This window comes from Gavialis gangeticus, unplaced genomic scaffold (genome assembly GCF_001723915.1).
Source record: "Gavialis gangeticus isolate Ggan-Ray unplaced genomic scaffold, GavGan_comp1, whole genome shotgun sequence".
NCBI classification, from domain to species: Eukaryota; Metazoa; Chordata; order Crocodylia; family Gavialidae; genus Gavialis; species Gavialis gangeticus.
In genome coordinates, this window is record NW_017729029.1 from 43,440,470 (window position 1) to 43,459,826 (window position 19,357).

The following is a 19,357-nucleotide window of genomic DNA, read 5'->3' on the forward strand; positions in this document are numbered from 1 at the left end:
CAATCACAGAATCATAGAGAAGGTGGGGCTGGAAAGGACTTCCAGAAGTCATTTAGTCAAACCCCCTACTTGGGGCAGGATCATCCTTATTCAAACCATCCCATAAAAACCACAATCTAAACTCTACATAAGACTATCATCAACCCTGACACAGCACAGACATAACATCATAACCTGCCACAAATAAAGCAGAGGAACTGTGGGAGCCAGTGTCCCACTTCTATGAAATGTTGTAAATATATGCTCAAAGGATCCTGGATAGAGGGCCATGCCCTCTGCTACAGAGGAAGGCAAAAACCCCCATGGTCTGTACCCATCTAAAAATCTAAAAGATCATTGGCAAATTTGGGGCCAAGAAAATAGGGATACATTCTTCCAACCACAAAAACTGAACACAATAATTTATTTTAATTTGTAAAAGTAATCTTATGAATGAAATGTGACCTGTGGGAAGGGCTTGTTCTCTTTTTTTTAAGGGATGTCATCAACATAAAATCTATTCGGTTAACCTTCCCCCCGGCCCCCAATAGATTAGAATAGTTTCAGGTACTATGCCTGCCCTGGAATCCCCAGCCCAGTTTTATGATTGTTTTACAACCATACCTTCTTCATGGTTTTTTTTTCCTTTCTTGCTATCAGTTAGAAGAATCCCGTTTCACTTGGGTCTCACAGAAGAGGAAAGTAGTCAGGTAAGTTTCACTTCCTGAATATAGTCTATTTCATTCTCCTGGGGTTTTGCTTTAACTCACTAGTTGTGTTTGGGAATATTTACATCCCAAAACAACTTCTCCCCCCACAAACTCTTCTTTTAATATTAGGAATTAATTGTTTAATTTTAGGCTACTTTTAAAAAGTCCTTCTTAAAAATTGTGTAAGAGTGATGTTGTAGTCATGATGGTCCAGAAATCATGCAAGAGGCAAAGAGATGCAAGACATTCGAAAAATTGTCTAACTGTATCCCAGCTCCACAGTTGGTCCAATAAAAGATATCATCCTAGCAAATCCTTGCTTCTCATGTCTTTTTTTTTTAAAGGACATAGCTTCTGACCTGCTAACAGTACTTTTTTAAACAACATTTCTAAGCTTTTGCCCATCGAAGCTCATTCTGTAAGTATTGAAGGAATGGAGGATTGTAATCAAGACCTTTAAAAGCCCAATGAGCTTATGGAGTTATGGCCCAGAAATATACAAATACTAGCTTTCTTGTTGGCTTCTCTGAACTACTGTCAGTGCTGTCAAAGGGTGGTGGCAGATTTCCCTTTGGAAGTGAGAGCCTGCTTCAAACGTCTTTTTAAGTCCTGCATATTTGGAGACTTGGGTCGGATGAGGTGGAGCCCTCTTCGTTTCTCCCCATTGCAGCTCCCGATCATCCTGCTGAGCTCCTGGCAAAGATGCTGGAAGGCCTCCTGCACTCCCTCACAGTTCTCCCGGGCAGACACCTCACTGTAAGTGCCCCCCAGCTCGCTGGCCAGCTGGAGGCCTTCTTTGGAGGACACCTGCCTAGCTCGCAACAGGTCCCCTTTGTTTGCCATCAGAAGCAGAGGAATGTTGGCATTGGGGTGGATCTTGCGGATGTGCTGGTACAAGGGCCGGATGAGCTGGTAGCTGTTGTAGTCTGTGATGGAGTATACAAACACGAAGCCGTCTGCCCAGTAGATTGAGCGGTTTATTTGCTCCTGGCAGCAGATGTTGTCATTGTCATCCTGCCACCAAAACAGAGAGGAGAGGTTAGAAAACGGAGTGGAGGAAGAGACAGAAACAAGTGATCATCCAGCACTAGTAGCAGGCAATTGCTCCGCTTCACCCTGTGGCTGCTGCTTCATATAGGGACAAAGGCATCTCTGGATGCATCAGCTACAGAACAAATTTCTCTGGTGTGTCAATAGATTGATTAATACAATGGAGCAGCACAGATACTAAGGCAGAGACTCGGCAGATGTTAAGCAGTTAAAAATGGTCAAAGCATTGATTTTTTTTTTTAAAGATGTTTTTTGTTCTGTGCTGTTCTTGTGCTAATCAGTATTCAGCAGCTGCCCCGCTGTCAGGGCTGATAAATGGAATCATAAAGGTTAGAACGAGAGCCTCCCCTCCAAAAACTGTTAGGTCAGCTATTCTAATCCCACTTATCTAAGTGAAGGATTGTCCCCTACAGGACTTTTCCTAGTGCTTTTTTTCAGTCCAGTGTTTAATGTTTCTAACAAGGGGATTTTACAGATTCCCTGTGGAGGTTCTTTCCCTGTCTGCTAGATCTTGCTGTCAGTATGTTTCTTGTGCTATTTGGGCTCAAATTTACTTTGGAATGGATTACTTTTTCACGTGACTGATTACTGGAACTAAAAATAAACAGGGCCCTGTTGCTGCTTACTCTCTCTGAGAGGTAACAGAGCTCCTAATTCCTGTTACCTGCCTTTTGTGGCATATATTTCACTGTCCAGTTGTGCGCATAGCTGCATCATTGCTCCTAACCAGATACAAACAGCAATCACCAATACATAGGAATTCAGTGTGTTGGGAGATGAGATCAAGTCCCTACTCAGGATGAGATCTTTTGAATTAATCCATTACTTTGTATATCCTCCTTGGGCTGTGACTCCATAGATAGGGAGATCAGCCTCATGGATTATTGTCTGGTATGCTTGGATTGATAAAATGATCCTGCTCGTATTACAGCAGAAATTCTTAACCTGGGTGCCAATGCACCCAGGGTGCTGCAAGATCCTTTGAAGGGTGCCACAAAAAGTGTGATGAGATAAGTGAGGAGGTAAGCAGACAATGGTGGGCCAGGATCTCTTTGTCTGGCCCTTCCCCTGCCCTCCCCCCCACCTAACCTGGCCCCTCTGCAAGGAGGTAAGCACTATAACAAATGAGCTTTTGAAATGGGGGGTGCCACCCAGTTCACAAAAGTAATGGAGGGGAGCCTTGAGTCTAGTGAGGCTGAGAACCACTGTATTACAGGCTCTTTGGAAACAATATGCAAGTCCTTGTAATGTCTTTCAATGCTAGGCACACTCAGGTGTTACTGAAGCCAAAGGAAATTAAAAGCCCTTGGAGCCTTGCCTGCAGTATCCAGCCACATCTTTTTATTACTGGCTAATTCTATTCTGGAAACCTTACACAACAGCAGCTGGACATAGGGCAGGCATTTTGAGTCTGGTCCAAAGCCCATCAATGCTTGTGGGCCAATATGAATAACTTTCCCTATACAAAATGGTGTTGAAGATACTCAGCCAGCAAATTGGCTGGAAGGAAGTAGGACTTGTAGGCCAGACCCAGCCTAACAGGCTGGATGGGCTTTTCCTGAAGGGAAAAAAAAAAAAGAAATCTCTCCAAAATAAAGCAGAACCCTAATGATCTTCCTTGCCAGTAAGGGCATGCCTGTGCTGTTTCCACGGGGCTCCTGAGGGTGTTGTAGAGAAACATGTGCAATCCACCCTCTGCAGCTTTCAAAGGTGGAGACAAGGCAGTGAAGCTGCCTTGAGAGTGTTTGTTGCTGCTTTTGAGATCTGTCTCCAACAAGCGTGAGAGCAGGGGTGGCCCAGGGCCCTCTCAGGACAGCTTTGCTACCTCATTTGTGGATGTTTGGTATGCATGGAGCAGGAGCAGGTAGGCTGGACATGATTCTCAATGGTTTTCGCAAGCGTGCTGGGGAAGTGGTATAGACATAAGCCACTCTCCTGTCCTATCTGTCACTCAGGTGGTTGCTCTCTTTTTCTTTCCCTCCTGCATGAAACACCTGGAAAAACACTGACCCTTGTGCTTACAGATACTGTCAAATGAAAGAGCAAAGCATTGTCAGAAATGTTCAGACTTGGATGAACGAAGTTAAGACCCTTCACCCTCCCTGCAGCTTCCCTTGACTTCAGTCAGATATGTTTGTGCTCAGCACTTCCCCAAAACAGTGCACCTAATTTTATTTAGGCACCTAAATATAGATTTAGGCAGTCCAACTCTGGGCACTTGGGGCGCAAATTGATGGGTAAAATGCATTATGCCACAGCTGATCACTCGGGCAGTAAGAGAACAGAAAGCCGTGCTTCAGAGGGAGAGTTTTTCCAGACCCATATATAGTTAAAGGCCCAGCGTCAATGGGAGTTCAGTACCTAAGTGTCCTTTGTGCCTGTGAAAACCTTCCTATGGGTTTCAAACCCTGTGAGTTTGGAGGCTGACTCAGAAAATGTATTAGTCCTCTGCCCCTTCCAGCTCACATCGCCGTCATGCTGGAGCCCAAATTATCCTTGGATGTCTCTAGCGCTGGAGTAACAGGTTGCCCAGAACCATATCACCATTCCAGTGGCACCCTGGTACTTTCTTCCCTGTGTATTAGGGGTTACTGGATTTATGGACCACCTCTGCATGGAATAAAACTTTCAGGTTATTAGAACAGGTCCCTACTTATGACTCAGAAATGAGTTTCTGGGTCTAAATTCAATTTCTAGGGAACAGGAAAACCACACCTAGAATGAACAGATCCTGACTCTGACCATTTCACTTGAGATGAAAAGAAGTGCTATCTCCCCTGATGCTTCAGAGCAGCCCACTGGCCTGGCATGGTATGGGGAGAGGGGGGCCCTTGTAGTATTACTGTCTGTATTAATTTGTCATCCTTTTATGTCCCTTTGCTCCCCTTCCACCATAAAATTATTTTTTGGGGGGGAAATAACCTAATTGCTATAAACAAATATTTGAAAATGGCCTTAGAAAAAAAAATGTACGCAGAAAACTTCAACAAGCAGAAGTTCTCAGTTGCTACAGCTGGGCCCAGACAGCAGTGAGGTGGATGTGATAATCCTCAGTGGAATGCTTTATTCAGGAAAATCAAAGAGTAACAAGCTATATTTCTGTTTTATGAGAATGTCTCCTAAAAAAATGAGTTTTGAAACATGCACTGTTACCAGCCTTGTGTGGTTCAGGCTGCAATTAATCATCAAACAAGCCCAGTTATCTATTTGCTTCTGGTTTCTTTAAACATTAACATTTCCGGTGTGGTTGGAATCTTGAGTAAATGCAGAAATCACTGCACCCAGCTCCCAAAGTGCAAGCAGCTCGCTGCTGCTTAAGGATCTAATCAGAGAACACATAAACACGGCCTAGTCCAACACGTTCTCATGCTTTTGATGGCCCAGTTCAGCTACAAACCCTTAAAATCACTTCATAGACATCAGTTGATGCAAACAAGAGATTCAAGATAAGCAGCTTCTGTGGGAACTGTTGAAACAGGGCAGGCCTTTAACTGGGACAAAGGACATGAAGCTCCCCCTAATGATATTAAAAACAGGGTTGGATGAGGTGCTGGGGATCACAGTTGAACTTTGGAGAGTCCAGACCTGCTTCCAGGGTCTGGATCTGGTTAAAATATGGAAATCTGAAAATGTATCTTACATCTGAGGAGAAAGGGAGAAGTAAATGTTCCTCATTCCTCTGTTGTGGGGAGGGAGTGAAAGAGGGATTCTCTTTACAAGGTGCTTATCATGCTTTCCTGATGACATTACCTAATTCCTGTCAATAAGGTCAATAGACTTACCTCCACACCCAGGTAACACAGATTCTACCAGTTAAATCTACTTATTTTGAGGTTAGGTGGGGCAGAAGAAGTTTGACAGACTCCTACAGTCATGAATTACATTGTCTGAAAGTATGAGAAGCTAGATTTGTTTTATAATATTTTTTAGTAAACCAACTGTGCAGTTGGTGGAGATGTTAGACACGTCTTTGGACACAAAATGCCCTTCGTCTGGTCTTGGAAAGAAGCTTAAATACCAGTGAAAGCTGTTTAACTCCATTAACTTTGTGTGACAAGTACCTTCTGGCTTGGATAGGATAGCTCTTTCATGCCCACTGGAAAATCATGAGTTCAACTGAACTCAAAACTCTGCAAGTTCAGGCTCTGTTTATCTCTGGCAGAAATGTAAAGTGCATGCATTTTTATTCTTGTTTTGCTCACTTAGGAGCTCTAGGAGTAGAGCAAGAATTCCTTTCAAAATCAAATACTGTTTTATAGTGTGGGCTTCTGCCTCATTAGAAAAATACACGCTTTTAAAATTATATTTCTCTGGGGAAAATGCTGGTTTAACCATTTGATGATTTTGCTCCCCTCCAAAACCTGACAAAGCCTCTAGCATGTTTTTGGAGGTTTCATGAAACATAAGACATGGCTGGTTCCACTTTTGCTTGCTTTTTGGCAGGGTAAATAATGTCCTATGTAGAATGACTGGCAGACACCCCCCCACCCCCACGTGCTACAAGGCATCAGAGAACAACGAATATGATTAGGGCTTTTGGCTTTTCATTTAAACCAACTTTTAGCAATCAGAATGAAAATGGAAACCCAGGGTGCATGAGGTTTCCTTTTCCAGTTCTAGAAATTTCAGGTGGGCATGTGCAAATTTATCAGGATCTTTAGGTGCTTGACTTGATACAGAATGAGGCAGAGAATGTGCATTTCTGGGGGGCCAGATCTGTGTTCATTTAAACCTGAGTTTTGAGTGGGTTTGAGGCCAAACCAAAGTTATGGCTTTTGTCTGACAATGATGAAAAGACACATAATTTTGACCCAAAATCTCATGAGATATGTATCATTCAAGGAAAGAAAATCTCACTGAATTAACAGGTTCTGTGAAAATGTTACCATCCTGTTCTGCCTCCAGATCGGATCCCCTAGAACAGAACCCCAGAACCTCTTTTGGATCTGCTTAGAAATTCACTTGTAGGGACATGATTATAGCCACAAATTATATCTGTTATTTCCTGAAATCTTGTGGGGAAGTGCATGTGAAGAGGGTTATACACCCCAAGCGCCTGAATAGAAAAAGAGGGATGACTACAGACATTAGAAGCACCCTGCTAGCACTTCGTATAGTTGCTATAAAGACTTTTCCCTCAGAAAAAAAAGGGCTGCCTACAGAAAAGAGATTCTCCTTGGAGGACGAGAAGGGTCTGACCTGAGCACCTGGGTCAGGCACTGGGCTGTTGAGAACTTTCTGCTCATTCAGAGACAGGAGCGCCTGGGCAGCAAATAGATCAAGCCAGCAATTTTGCTTCTATTCAAACCTGGGCTGCACAAAACCATTTATTATACACTTGTTCTGGCTCCCTGAAGGGGCGATTTTTGGTAAGACAGAGGTCATCCCAGTGGGAAAGGTCACACTTAGAGCTGAGTTTCTGGCTCAGACATATCTCTTCTCATGGGGAGAGTTACACATTGAAGAGACACAAATGTTGGCAATGTTGAATGCAGACATTAACTGTGTTCTAAAGCTGGATTGTCCAACTTCTAAGCCCCAGGGGTCCACATCAGTCGTGGGGGGCACCTGCTACACAAGCTACCAGCCCAGGCTCAGGCCACCAGGTTGTGCACCACATGGACGCTCCTCCTATTCTCTGCTGCACCCTGTGCCCAGGCTGGCACCTTCCCTGCATCGCTGCACTGTGTGGACACGATCCCCCCCTGCACCCCCATGCAGAGCGCTATACTGCCCTGCTCCTTGGAGCAGAGGCAGGAGTCAGTAGCCAGAGGAAGGATGGGGAACCCAGATACTCAGCCTGTGTTGCAGCTGGAGCAGTGTGGGAAGCAGTGGCCTGGCAGGAGCCCAGAGGGTGCAACTTAACCCCTTGTGGTCCACACGGGTCAGACAACACCTGTTCTAAAGTACAGATACATCAAGCAGAGTTTTTACCTCCAGTGAGACAAAAGGGGTATCCTGCACCTGTAAGGAGATCTGCTCTCCGTCTACGTTGAATTTTCTTGAATACAAGGCTCCTGGTAGAAAAATAAGATGATGAGAGGCAGCACATATAAAGAGTCAGTCCAATCAACATCTACTATTTCAGCTTCTAAAGACGTAAATGGGATTTAGGCACATGCTAGGCCTTTGCAGGGAGGTAAGTTTCCTCCTGTGTTGTGTGAATTGTTATCACAGTAACATCATATCATAACTGTTCCTTCACTGGACATTCATCGCCCTGGGCTGTATCAGTTTTTTTCTTTGTGAGCTATTTTATGAATGGAACAATCAGGCCAGACTATTTTATGGGAGATGTTAAAAAAGCTATAAAATTATTTTAAATGCAGAATCTATTCCTGATGGCAGCAAACACTGGCCTACAGTTTCTCGGGCAACTCACATTATGGCCTGCTCTGTGCCTGCTATGGTCTGGTAGATGCCTCTTTCCCCAGGCCTATTATTCCTTTTGGAACAAGAGAGAAACCCGAGTGAAATATTTGTGCCCACTTTAAATTGGTCATCAATCCAATAGAGTGCCACCTTTTTGCAGTGGTGCTAGGTTGTATTTTTAATTGCCATCCAAAATATCAAGGAAGATATGTTAGTTTTCTATGCATTTCCACTGGAAGTGAAAGAGACAGTATGTCTGATACACAGAGTACTGGAAATGGAGCACATGACTAGATTTTAAGGTGGCAGAGCTGAGGTTTTGGTGTTGGGATCTGCAGAACTTGAGCAGTCAGAGTTTGGTTTGAATGCCCCCAAGCAGGAGTGACTACGGGTCCATGTTCTTCCATTTTATCTTAGCCACTTTGGCTCTCGGGGCAACACCTGGATACAAGTTTGCCAGCTTGGCAAAGCTCTTATCAAGACCATTAACATTTGAGGCAGAGGTGTAAGAAGCAGGGCTGCACCTTGGGCAAACCCTGAGCGGTGGCAGGGAGCAGGGCATGGTTCTGAGAGTTGGGAGTGGCGTGCGCAGGTCTGACAGTGAGGAGGGAGGGGGTCTTCCCCATGTGGGGAACTCCAAAACAGTCCCCAGCTGCTCTGCGGCTGCCACTGCGTGTTCTGCCCTCCCCAGCTCTTGCTCTTAGAGCAGCAGCATCAGGGTGTCAGTGCACTGGTTGCTGCTGCTGCTGCAAGAGCAATGCTGTGGGGCGTCTCTTACTACTGGGCTGCAGACTCCATGGGACTGGGGATAATGTTTGTGCCCCTTCTAAGTGAGCATCTGGTGCTGGTGTCCTGCTCCTCCTCCCTTAGTTATGCTGCTGATTCAGGGTTTGAACTGCAGGTGCAAAAAACGCAAGGAAAGCTTAGGTTCTGGCTGTGTGACACATTCATGGCTGTCAAACCACAAAGTGCCTTAGTGGTTTGTTTCAGCCCAGACCTGGAGGTATCCCCTTGCCAGGAAAGGAGAGAGTTCAGTCTTAGAAACATAAACTCATAGAAAATGAGGGTTGGAAGGAACCTCAGGAAGTCACCTAGTCCAACCCCCTGCTCAAAAAAGGACCATTCCTAAGCAGATCATCCCAGCCAAGGCTTTGTTTAACCAGGTCTTAAAAGCCTCCAAGGATGGAGAATCTGCAGCCTCTCTGGGTAACCTGTTCCAGTGTTTTATTACCCTCTTCCTAATATCTAACCTAAACTTCCCTTGCTGCAACTAGAGACAGTTGCTCCTTGTTCTGTCCCCTGCCCCCACTCAGAACAGTCTCTAGCGCCATCCGCTTTCAGCCCCCACCCCTTCAGGTAGTTGAAGGCTGCTATTAAATCCCATCACAGTCTTCTCTTCTCCAAACTAAATAAGCCCAGTTCCCTCAGCCTCTCATAAGTCATCATGGCTCATTCAGTTATTGGCCTCAGTTCAGACCACTAACAAGGAGACTAATTAGGGCCACCGGTATATCGCCCCTGTAAGAATCATCTCTTAACAGTTGGTTCACAGAAACAGGTGGTTTTGTTCCAATGGAGAAAAAAAAAAAGCTGAGCTCACAGAAATGTCCATGATGTGAGGAAATTTGCCAGGGCAAAGTTCAGTGCATCTGGTCCAACATTAAAACTCTACCTTTTGAAACAGTGTTGGACGAGTAACCTCTCTGTGAGCGCTTCAGAAATAGAGCAGATGTTAAGGTGGAATTGTGCTCTATGGGAAGAGGCCTTCCCCAAAGCCAAACATACTATTCCTGCTCTGTCATGCATAGACAAAAAAGGGGAGGGTGCTTCCAGAAAGTGACTGTGTTCTGCCTTATATCCAGTTGCAGGAGAACAGTCACATGGTTACAGATATATTACCACCCACTTCAGATCTTGTTTCTGCTGCAGGATGACTGTTTGGCTGGTAACTTAATGGGAAAAGCATGGAGTTCTCAGCAGTATCTCTGATAAAGATCTTGCAAAATCCAGGGGTCTAACTCCATTGACAGTGTCTTGTAAAAAAGTGAAGGAAAACATAAGGTAGCAGTTCAAACACTGAGCTATCAAGGCTCCTTAGGGTCAGCGGAAATGGGCAGTCACTCGTCCAAGGGATCAAAAGCTTCTGGTTTTGCCATCCTTATATCTGATTCATCCATCTGAACTCAAGATGCATCTCCAAAACAAAACATTTACAAAGCCTTTAGTTTGAATCCAGCCTCACCCAGTAACTTACCCTATGCTGACTGGCCTGTGTGTGAGCAGTGCTAGTGGATCTTGTATTGCACAGGTCTCTGGCCCTTACAGGGTTCAATAGGTTTGAGATGTTTCCTGCAGGTTATGCTTGAACAACCTAGCTAGCAGACCCAGGACCTGTTGCACTGCTACTGTTCTAGCATTTGGGCAGAGGACTCTAATTTAGCCATTCCTCCCCTCACCCTCCCAGCCCAGCACTGACATACCCAGCCCACCATATAAAACAATTGGCTTGCTTACACACCCTGTGTGATCCCACTGACTTCAGTGGGGTGTATAAGCAGGGTAGCATCCAGCCTCCGCTGTTCAGTCAATTTATAAAGCATTCTTTAAATTCTGCTTTTCAATAAAGGTGTGTCCCCATGTGAATCTTTTTTCTCTGATCCTTTTCCATCAGGGTGGGAAAAAAATGTAGGCTAAAAGGATCATAAATAATGAGACTTTGATTTATTGTTTTCATAGCCGGAGGCAATTAAGTGAAAATATGTGCCTCGTGGACATCTGACAGTGCTTGGCTTTTCTGTACTATGCAGCAGTTGCAAAATACAGTAGTTTGAAATGGAATCCATCTGTAATGCTGCAGGAGGAAGCAGACTCACCAGTATTGGGCTCGTAGTCTCCAATAAATCTTTTAGTGAGAAAGCGCACCACCAGGGCTGCAAAACAAGGTAAAAAGATGGGCCTTTAATCTAAGTTGAGATCGATTGTTGTAAAATGCATATAATGCCTTCCTGGCAGACCTGCTACAGGATCAGGCTTAACTTTTGTCATTGTTGCTTAAATACTACCCTGAATAGACCTGTCTTTATCAATCTAGAAAATGATTCGGACCAGGCTCCAATGCATGACAGCACCTTGCACCACAAGCTGTCTCTTGGGTGTCAAGGGGTGATTGATAGAGTAAAACTATAAGGCTATCTCAATTCGCCACTTGGATTGAAGATAAGAGATTAAAAGAGAGAAAACTCTTACAATACTCTGACTACTTACAATGCCAAACGTAAGATCTAGATTGTGCTATATCAGAGGCCAGACTGATCTAAGGATTCCTTCTGGCCTTAAAAATCTATGAATCTATTAATGTCATCCACTGAACAAATTGCTTGTGGTGTGCACAAAGTGATCATTTTGCAGTGAATTAGGACTTCTCACTCATCTTAATTTGTGAGGGCTTCATGCAGCCTTGGGTTAGAAAGCTGGAAGAAACATTTTTGTCTCTTTTGATCTCCCTTTCAAGAAGTACAATCTCTTTTATCCTAATAGTAACTTACATTTCCATATTGCCTTTCATCCCCACAGATCACAAATTAGTTGGTGAAATTAATCTACTGGTCTGTAAATGAGAAGTCTGATACTGCAAATAGCATTGTCTCAGACTTCATTTATAACAGTCATTTCTGTCACTATTGATATGCTGGTTAACTTGGCTATGGCACTATCTTTGATGAGTTGATTCCTATTTCTATACAAAAGTGGTTTCTTCAAATCCAAATCAGCTACAGACTTTACTGCGGGCTAGTAAGTACTTATACAGTAAAACAAAGTCTGACCCTACAAAATGTGGCCTTGTTGAGAAATCACAAAACCCATGCTCAGAAATTACAACTCAAGTTTCTCTCACTTAGTTTCCCAATCTCCCTGTGGAAAGCAATGTGGAAAATGTCAAGTCTTTTTAGAGTACAATTTCTCCATAGACCTCCAAGTGCTTTACAACAGCAGGAGAAATGGTATTACTTCTGTCTGCATCAAAAGGAAGCTGCAGCACAGAGCAGTGAAGTGACTTGTACAAGGTCACACAGTAGATCATTTGCAGAGCTGAGAACTGCGAGCAGTGTCCTGACACCTAGCTCAGCACCTTGTCCACTAGATGCAACGCACCACCTCACCTTTGATCTTTCTCTGATCATCTGACCTGCTACCAAAAAGAGCATTTTTCAAATTGCAATTAAAAGCTTCTCAGCTATTATGTGTGAAGTATATACAGCTTTGGATGAATCTGACCATAAAATATAAACCCAGGGGTATTGCAAATACAGCAGAAAGCAGGATTACTCTGTGGCCTTACCTGTCTTGCCAACGTTGCTGCCACCCAGTACAACGAGCTTGATGATTTTGTTGGGCACACAGTCCAAAACAGGATACTCTGGTATGGGAAGCAAGATGAAGTTAGCAGAATACTGTGACATAGTACTCTGAGAGGTGAGACGCATGCCAGAAACAAGAACTGATCAAGTCTAGTGGGAGTTGGGGGAGAAGAGAGGGAAAATAGCTTCTTTCCTTCTTTTGGCAGTCAATCCTTGGAAAAAGAAGTCCTCTCATTTCATTTAAGTAGCTTTGCAGAAGGATATGCGAGCAGCCGGCCTCCTCTTTCCAACGACTGCTCAGACAGCAGCTTTGCAAAGCAGAGGGAAACTTTTTGATCAACCCCAGTGAAAACTGACTCCTACATTCCTCGGCCAATCAGAAGTCAAAACATGACATTCCACTAGATGGGGTAGAAAGTGTGCGCCTCACATGAACCACACGCCCTCCCCTGCTTTATCTTTCTTCACTGCCTGTTTTACATGCTGGTCTGGAGCTCTTTGCTGAGAAGACATCCTTCTGTGTTTTCAGTCTTCATGGTGCTCGTTTCCAGCAAGATAGAGTCAGTGGTGTTTAGGCAATTTCCATTCAGGATAATTCTGCCTTGTCTGTTGAAACACCCTCTGGATTTTCAGCTGGATCCAGCGTTCTCTGTTGCTCTCGCAGACTGTTTTATCCAGATTGTGAGCTTGGATCCTTTAAAGCGGATGGACTCTTTTTTTGCATGGCAAGAAGTACTGAAGTGTAAATACCTAGGGTTGGTATCTTGCAAGTTTTCCAAGTGGAGCAGCTTTAGATCTTTATAAATTACTTGATCTAAAAAACAATAGGAATGCTTTTTTCATTCTTATCATCTAAGGACAGCCTCATTTTGCTGATAAAGATACTTTTTTAAGAGGCTCTAGTCCACGGTGGAACGTTGCAATGAGAACTTTGTCCCATTGGAATATAAGCCACTATTATGCTGTGGCCCAGCTATTTTTATGAAGATTTTAAAGTGAATTTAGTTGGACTACCAACCTTAGAATCAAAATGGGCCTAAGCATACCTGTATGCTGGTGCTGAGCCCAGACTGGGGGATGAGGAAGGAAGCAATGAACAAAGGAAGCCCAGTGCAGCTTGGGGAAGCCCAAACTTTCTGGCTACAAAGGTCTGTTTGGATGGTGATGGAGCCAAGAAATAGCCAGAGTGTGAGCCTACAGCAGCCACTAGCCTCTCCTGTCCCTGTAAGAGAAGAGGGGGCTAAAACCTGCTATGCCAGATCTATCTGCCAAAAAGGCCTCCAAGGCCAGGAGCATTCCCCAGCTTGCAGCTTCCTTCAGTCACAGCCTCAATATGAATTCTACCTAGAGCAGACTCAGGGGTGTGACTTTGGAGCAGAGTGCAAAATCAGGCCTCAGCCTTGGATGCTAGTGCTTTTCTCAGTGCAGTATGTGTCAGATTTCCAAAGGGCTCCCTTTCCACTGAGATGCTGCAATACACAGTCAGGTTTTCAAAAGCACTCAGCATGCCAGGGGCCTGCTGCATACAGAATTCTTGAAGATCCAGCTGTGGTTCACAGCGGTCCTATAAAGTAAGGACAGGAATGAAGAGATGCGTGGGCCAGGCACTTACCTCAGCTGAGCCTCAGTTTTTATGCTCTTAGTGACTTATTAAATAATATTTGCACTGAATTGCTATGCCAACACCACGTATTATTGTTTCTTAATCTGCCATTGACTAAATGCTCACCCACTCCAGATCTCTGACTGTGAATTTGCTTTCAGATCCTCACAAACCTCTAATTTCACAGGAAATTTTCCAACACAGTTGATTTAATTAGTCTAAGCTGGAAGTGTAGTGATACTCAGGCCAAAGGCACTAGGGCAGTCATTTATTTGTATGGAATACAGCAACCAAATGACAAAATGAGCCATAAACAATCTACAGACAACGTATAAACAATGGCGCTAAGAGATAAGGCTTGAGTGACAATTTTAGATTTGATATCCATAGCAAAGCATCATTAGTAGCCTGGTGCTGGTCTTTAATGCAACCATTAAAATGATAAATAGCACACTCCTCCATGATGTGTGCTATAGTTTGGATTTCACCACACTCACTAGGGCAGTGATTCTCAACCATGGTGCCACAGCACCTTGGAGGGCCTTAGGATCCTCTGAGGGTGGCCTGGGATACTATGTAATGTTAACACTGTTAAGGTGTGCAAATATGATGCACAAGATAAGCCCAGAATAAAGCAGAAATCCAGAGTGTCAAAAACATTCTCACCTGCTGTGGTTTTTCTGTGTTCTTTGCAACAAAATAATTTATCTGTTATTTTTCTCTAGTGAATAAAACAGTGAAAACTAAGAGCGGGCATTTTCTGAAGGGCACCTCGAGTCTAGCAAAGGGAGCCTCAAGTCTAAAAAGGCTGAGAACCACTGTACTAAGGGGAAAGGTCTGAATACTTTGATCAACTAATAAGTCTGTTTTAAAAGTCATATTGAGTCAAACAACTTTGATGACTATCTAGCAAAGCTCTCCTCATGTACCTGCTTTGAACTGGAATATGTGGGGACTTTTGGTTTCAGTAGCTATTGAAAGCATTTGCCAATGAATAATATAAACATATTTCTATTTCAGAATAAAAATGAAACAATGGAAATATGTTTATTTTTAAAACGTGGATGACCTAAATAAAAATGAAACAATAACTAGCTTTGCTAGTTAACTACAAGAGTCTCAAAATCTTGTTTTTTAATGTATTCTGTGTTTGACTCGATATGACTCAAACTTCCAAAACAGCATCAAGGGCAGGGAAATAGCCAAATATATAAGAATGTCACACGGAATATTGTACACAAGCAAAAGTGCTGGAAGAGATGAATATGCATCTATTTAAAGGAAGAAAGGACGACTGATACCAATAGATAGTGGCACAACTGCAACAGGTCTTGGAATGGAAATGCCAGTGGATATGACTAAAATGTTTCTTTTCCCCTTATTTCGCTTGTCCTGTTCTCTCACTTTATATAAGTCTCTGGAGGAAAGACATTTAAAAATAGACAGCAAAGACATCAAGACAAAATTATGCACATAAAAATAAATGTGGCTTTGCTATCTTTGTACAGTTGCGTAATAGCCCAGAATCTAGCCTGGAGTTCCTTTCTTCTGCTGCTACTCCATTTTTCTCAGGCTGGATTTTGGAGCTATACTGAGATATTTCTGTCATGTCTTCAAATAATATTTTGTTTCCTCTGCACTAGCACAAATATCTGACACACAGTACACTTACAATCTTATGTTTGTAATCAATAAAAGATCACACGCTGTACAACATCCTGCCTAGTTTGTTGACATTCAAACATTTTTTTAAAACCCCCGCACCTTTATTCTCTGTAGCTTTTAAGAGTTCAGTAGTCTCTCTCATTTCTTATTTTCTTTAAAAAAAAACAAAAAAAAAAACTGAGGTCAGATTTTAGGCTTACACTTTCTCAAAGAGTTCTTTTTAAGTGTAAAAGCCAGAAATTTTCTAAGCTTATCTGTTTGACTGCATAGACTGTCAAAATAGCCTTTCACTGAGGGAGAGCACGCAAAGGGATTCACACTATTTGGGTTTGTATAACTCTTGGCATGTGTAGTGAGAATTGTTTTTAAAAGGGATCATTATTGTTTGTGTACAATAGGCTTATATTTAGCAACAAAAACATGTTCTTCATTCAAATTTCTGTAAAAAAAAAACCCTAGTAGCTTCAATTAAGGGGAGAGTTTTTGCAAAATTAAGTTTGTCAAGCTGAAAACCTTTTTGGGAAAATTCTAGCAGTTTCACCCACCACCCACAGTGTTGTCTCAGTCCTTGTGTGTGCCTAATGAGAAGAGACTGCATGATTTGTTTCTGCACCAACTTTAAGACCAGTTTCATATATTAGTCTGTGTTGCTTTAGATTCTGGCTTTAAAGGTTTTTCTAGTAATATATTTCCATACAGCACCCTAAAAATAAAGGCATTTGGCATGTCTACAAGTGTCTTCTCCCTGTGTGTGTCAAAGTGCTTTTCAAGCTTGGATGAATTAATCCTCAAGCACTGTGTAAAGGAAGAGACTGATGAACAGAAAGGTGAAGTGACCTGCTTAGCATATGGCCAGTCGGTGTCAAGGCAAGAAGAAGGCCTTTGATCACGAGACTCCTGGTCTTACATTACAGTGACAGACTGTTCTTTCTCATCAGGAAGTTCATTTATAATGATCACTGTCATTATCACAAAATCTCTTGCCTGGTATATTGAGAGGGAGAGAAGCTTCTTGTTCTGGTCTATAGCTGGTGCCCTGACCAGAGTTGTGGCTGGCAGTTTGTGTACATCTCCCCTAACACCAAATACATTTAAAACAACAACAACAGAAGCTTACTCTTTGCAGCCTTGTTTAACTTCCTTTGTTCTTTGTCTCCGGCCGACCTGTGACCCCCAGGCTGGTTCTCACGCTATACAGAGCTGTTGCACTAAACAAAAGTGGCATTTTTGCCATCTCTCATTGTAGCTAAACATGATCGGGGCGGGAAAGGCAACCAAAAATAGTCTTGCAATAGATAAGAAAATGTTACAAGAGAACAATATTGCTCACAGTTTGTCCAAGAAACAAACCTTCCATTGTCTGGTTATCCTCCCCCCTTGCTGTGGGCAGAAACCTAGTGAAGAAAGCAATTATTTTATAGCAGGGGTGTCAAACTCACCTGTGGCCCCAGATTTTGGACCATGTGGCTCCTTGTGGGCCATATCCAGACTGCAATGAGATCTGGACCTGGCATCAGGAAAGCAGTGAACATGTAGCCCTTGCTCACCATACCCCACTCCTACTGCTAACACTTCATCACTGGGAATTTGGGCCCTGCTTCATCCTTCTCCCCATGAACTGATTGAAACAGGTCTGCAGGCTATATCTGGCTTGCAGGCCATATGCTTAACACTGCTGTTTTATACCAAACAATAGTGTGTGGCCAACCAGTTACGTCAAAGCAGCTCTCTGAGGGATGGACTTCCCCTATGACTCCAGGCTTCTGTCTGGAAAAAGCGATTCTGATCCTTTCTCAGGTGGCCAGATACTGCTGGAAGAGCCATAATAAATGTTTTTCTCAGGGTTATAATATATACCACAATGAATGAGTAGAAGGTTTTGCTCCAGCTCGCTATCTCCAGATTTTTAGTTTCTAATTTAGCTGCTTCACTGCCAGTGGGGACCACTGAAGGAGCACTGTGCATTTATTAGTTTTCACATTCAAGGCCTTTAGAGGCTCTCCCATGGGATCAAGCTGCAGATGACATGGCGAAGTGCTGTGTATACAAGGGCACATCTCTGCAGGCAAGCAGCCCACAGAGAACTGAAAACAGGTCGGCTTTGTAAAACACCACTGAACACCAAGCTACCCCCTTGTCTCAGAGGTGTTCCCACGAGGGCAAAGGTGAGGCCTGACAGTTGGGGCGATGGCAGGGGGAGTCTGCTCATGAGCTCCCTCTTCTGCAAAATAAACCCAAGGACTGCAGCCCTTGGTGGTGTCAGTCAGCACCTCCTGACAGTGCCCAGCTTATAGTGCCATTTCTCACAAACCGGGGAGGTTTGACACAGTGCACTTGGTGTAAATCTTTATTGTCCAGACACTGCGCTGGCGGTTGGGATTTACAGGCCTTTTTTTGAAAAAAAAAATGCGTGTGCATTTCATGCACTGTGTAAAAAGCTGTCGGGACAAATAAGGGAGCTTCCTCTTGCTTTCTTGCCTCATTTCCTCTTGCCCGCCTGTCTGTGGACGAAGACCGGCTGGCTTGGTGCTCAGGCGCTGCCAGGCTTCCTCATGACCGACTGCCTGCCGAGCGCCAGTGGCAGCCACCTTGTCTCCCCCAGCATCATGAGGGGGAAAAAAAATGGGGGTTCCTAAAAAAGGAAGGCACATTTCAGCAGGGTCCTTTGTGCCTCCCTGGAGAGCCCAGGCCAAAGCTGCCTGCCACGGCCCGCAGCTGTGCCCCGGGTCCACCTCCTCTGCTCAGTCACTGCTTGGGGACACTGGGACACCCCAAAGCAAAGGGTGCGTGGTTTCTTAATGTGGTTTGAGGTGTGTGATAGAAAGTTTATGCTAGATGCTGTATATATATATAACTATGTAGAAAAATATTTTTACAAAAAAAACACCCATTGTGAGGTCTTAAATATGTAATTATTGTATTGGAAGCTCAAAATTATTGCCTTTGCTGAAAAACTATCGTACACTGAAAAACATGCAAATACATATGCAAATAAATATACAAGTAAATCTTATTTACTTTCTATTGCTCACTGTAGCTCGCCAGTGAGCGAGTGAGAACTGGGTCATCATAGTCAAAGTGTTTCTTCATTTTGGGGCAAACGGTGGTAGAAGTGCTGACTACAGACCCAAAATTTGGGGCAGGGGAATGGGTGTGTAGGTTTCTTTAAGCAGTTTATGGTTATGATGGAAAGTTAGTGATAGAGGATGTGTGTGTATACATATATATCTACATAGATATATTTTAATAATTTAAAAAACCACCAAATTGGCTGATACTCTTGGGTGTTGCATTTGCTGCATGAGTGAGCAGAGGTCATCGTGCACGTTGGACACTTTTACTCTGAATGCATCGTGCACGTTGGATGCTGCTGCTGTTATGCACGCTCGTGTCCCGGGGCCCGACACGCGGGCTCACACTCCGGCACACACGCTGCAGCCTCGGCAGCGGGGACAGAGCCCAGGCCCCGGGGCTTCAGATCGGGCTGCGAACGCCCCGCTGTCACTCGTGGGGCGCGGCCAATCAGAGCGGAGGGGGCGGGGTGAGGGGCGGGGCTGCCGCGGGCGCACCCGGCGCCATTTCGGCGCTGCACCGGCCGCGCCCGGCGCCCTTTGGCGGTT

General features: G+C 43.9%; 2 protein-coding genes across 3 annotated transcripts in view; one reads left to right on the forward strand and one right to left on the reverse strand.

Moving 5' to 3' along the window:
- Positions 1-386: 386 nt before the first annotated feature.
- Positions 387-12,827, reverse strand: LOC109300705 (ras-like protein family member 11A-like). The gene is made up of 4 exons (XM_019521492.1): positions 12,451-12,827; positions 10,985-11,041; positions 7,674-7,756; positions 387-1,703 (listed from the first exon to the last, which is right to left on the reverse strand). Exons 1-4 carry the CDS (start codon positions 12,593-12,595, stop codon positions 1,236-1,238), a joined length of 753 nt encoding a protein of 250 aa, XP_019377037.1. The 5' UTR covers positions 12,596-12,827; the 3' UTR covers positions 387-1,235.
- Positions 12,828-19,322: 6,495 nt separating this feature from the next.
- The window catches only part of LOC109300706 (ubiquitin carboxyl-terminal hydrolase 12), a 53,213-nt gene continuing 53,178 nt past the window's right edge, over positions 19,323-19,357 (forward strand). The window contains exon 1 of one of the 2 annotated variants that reach the window (XM_019521495.1): positions 19,323-19,357. This exon is cut by the window's right edge and continues 152 nt beyond it. The gene's annotated coding sequence lies outside the window, so the exon portion shown is untranslated. The other variant, XM_019521493.1, reaches the window with a different exon arrangement.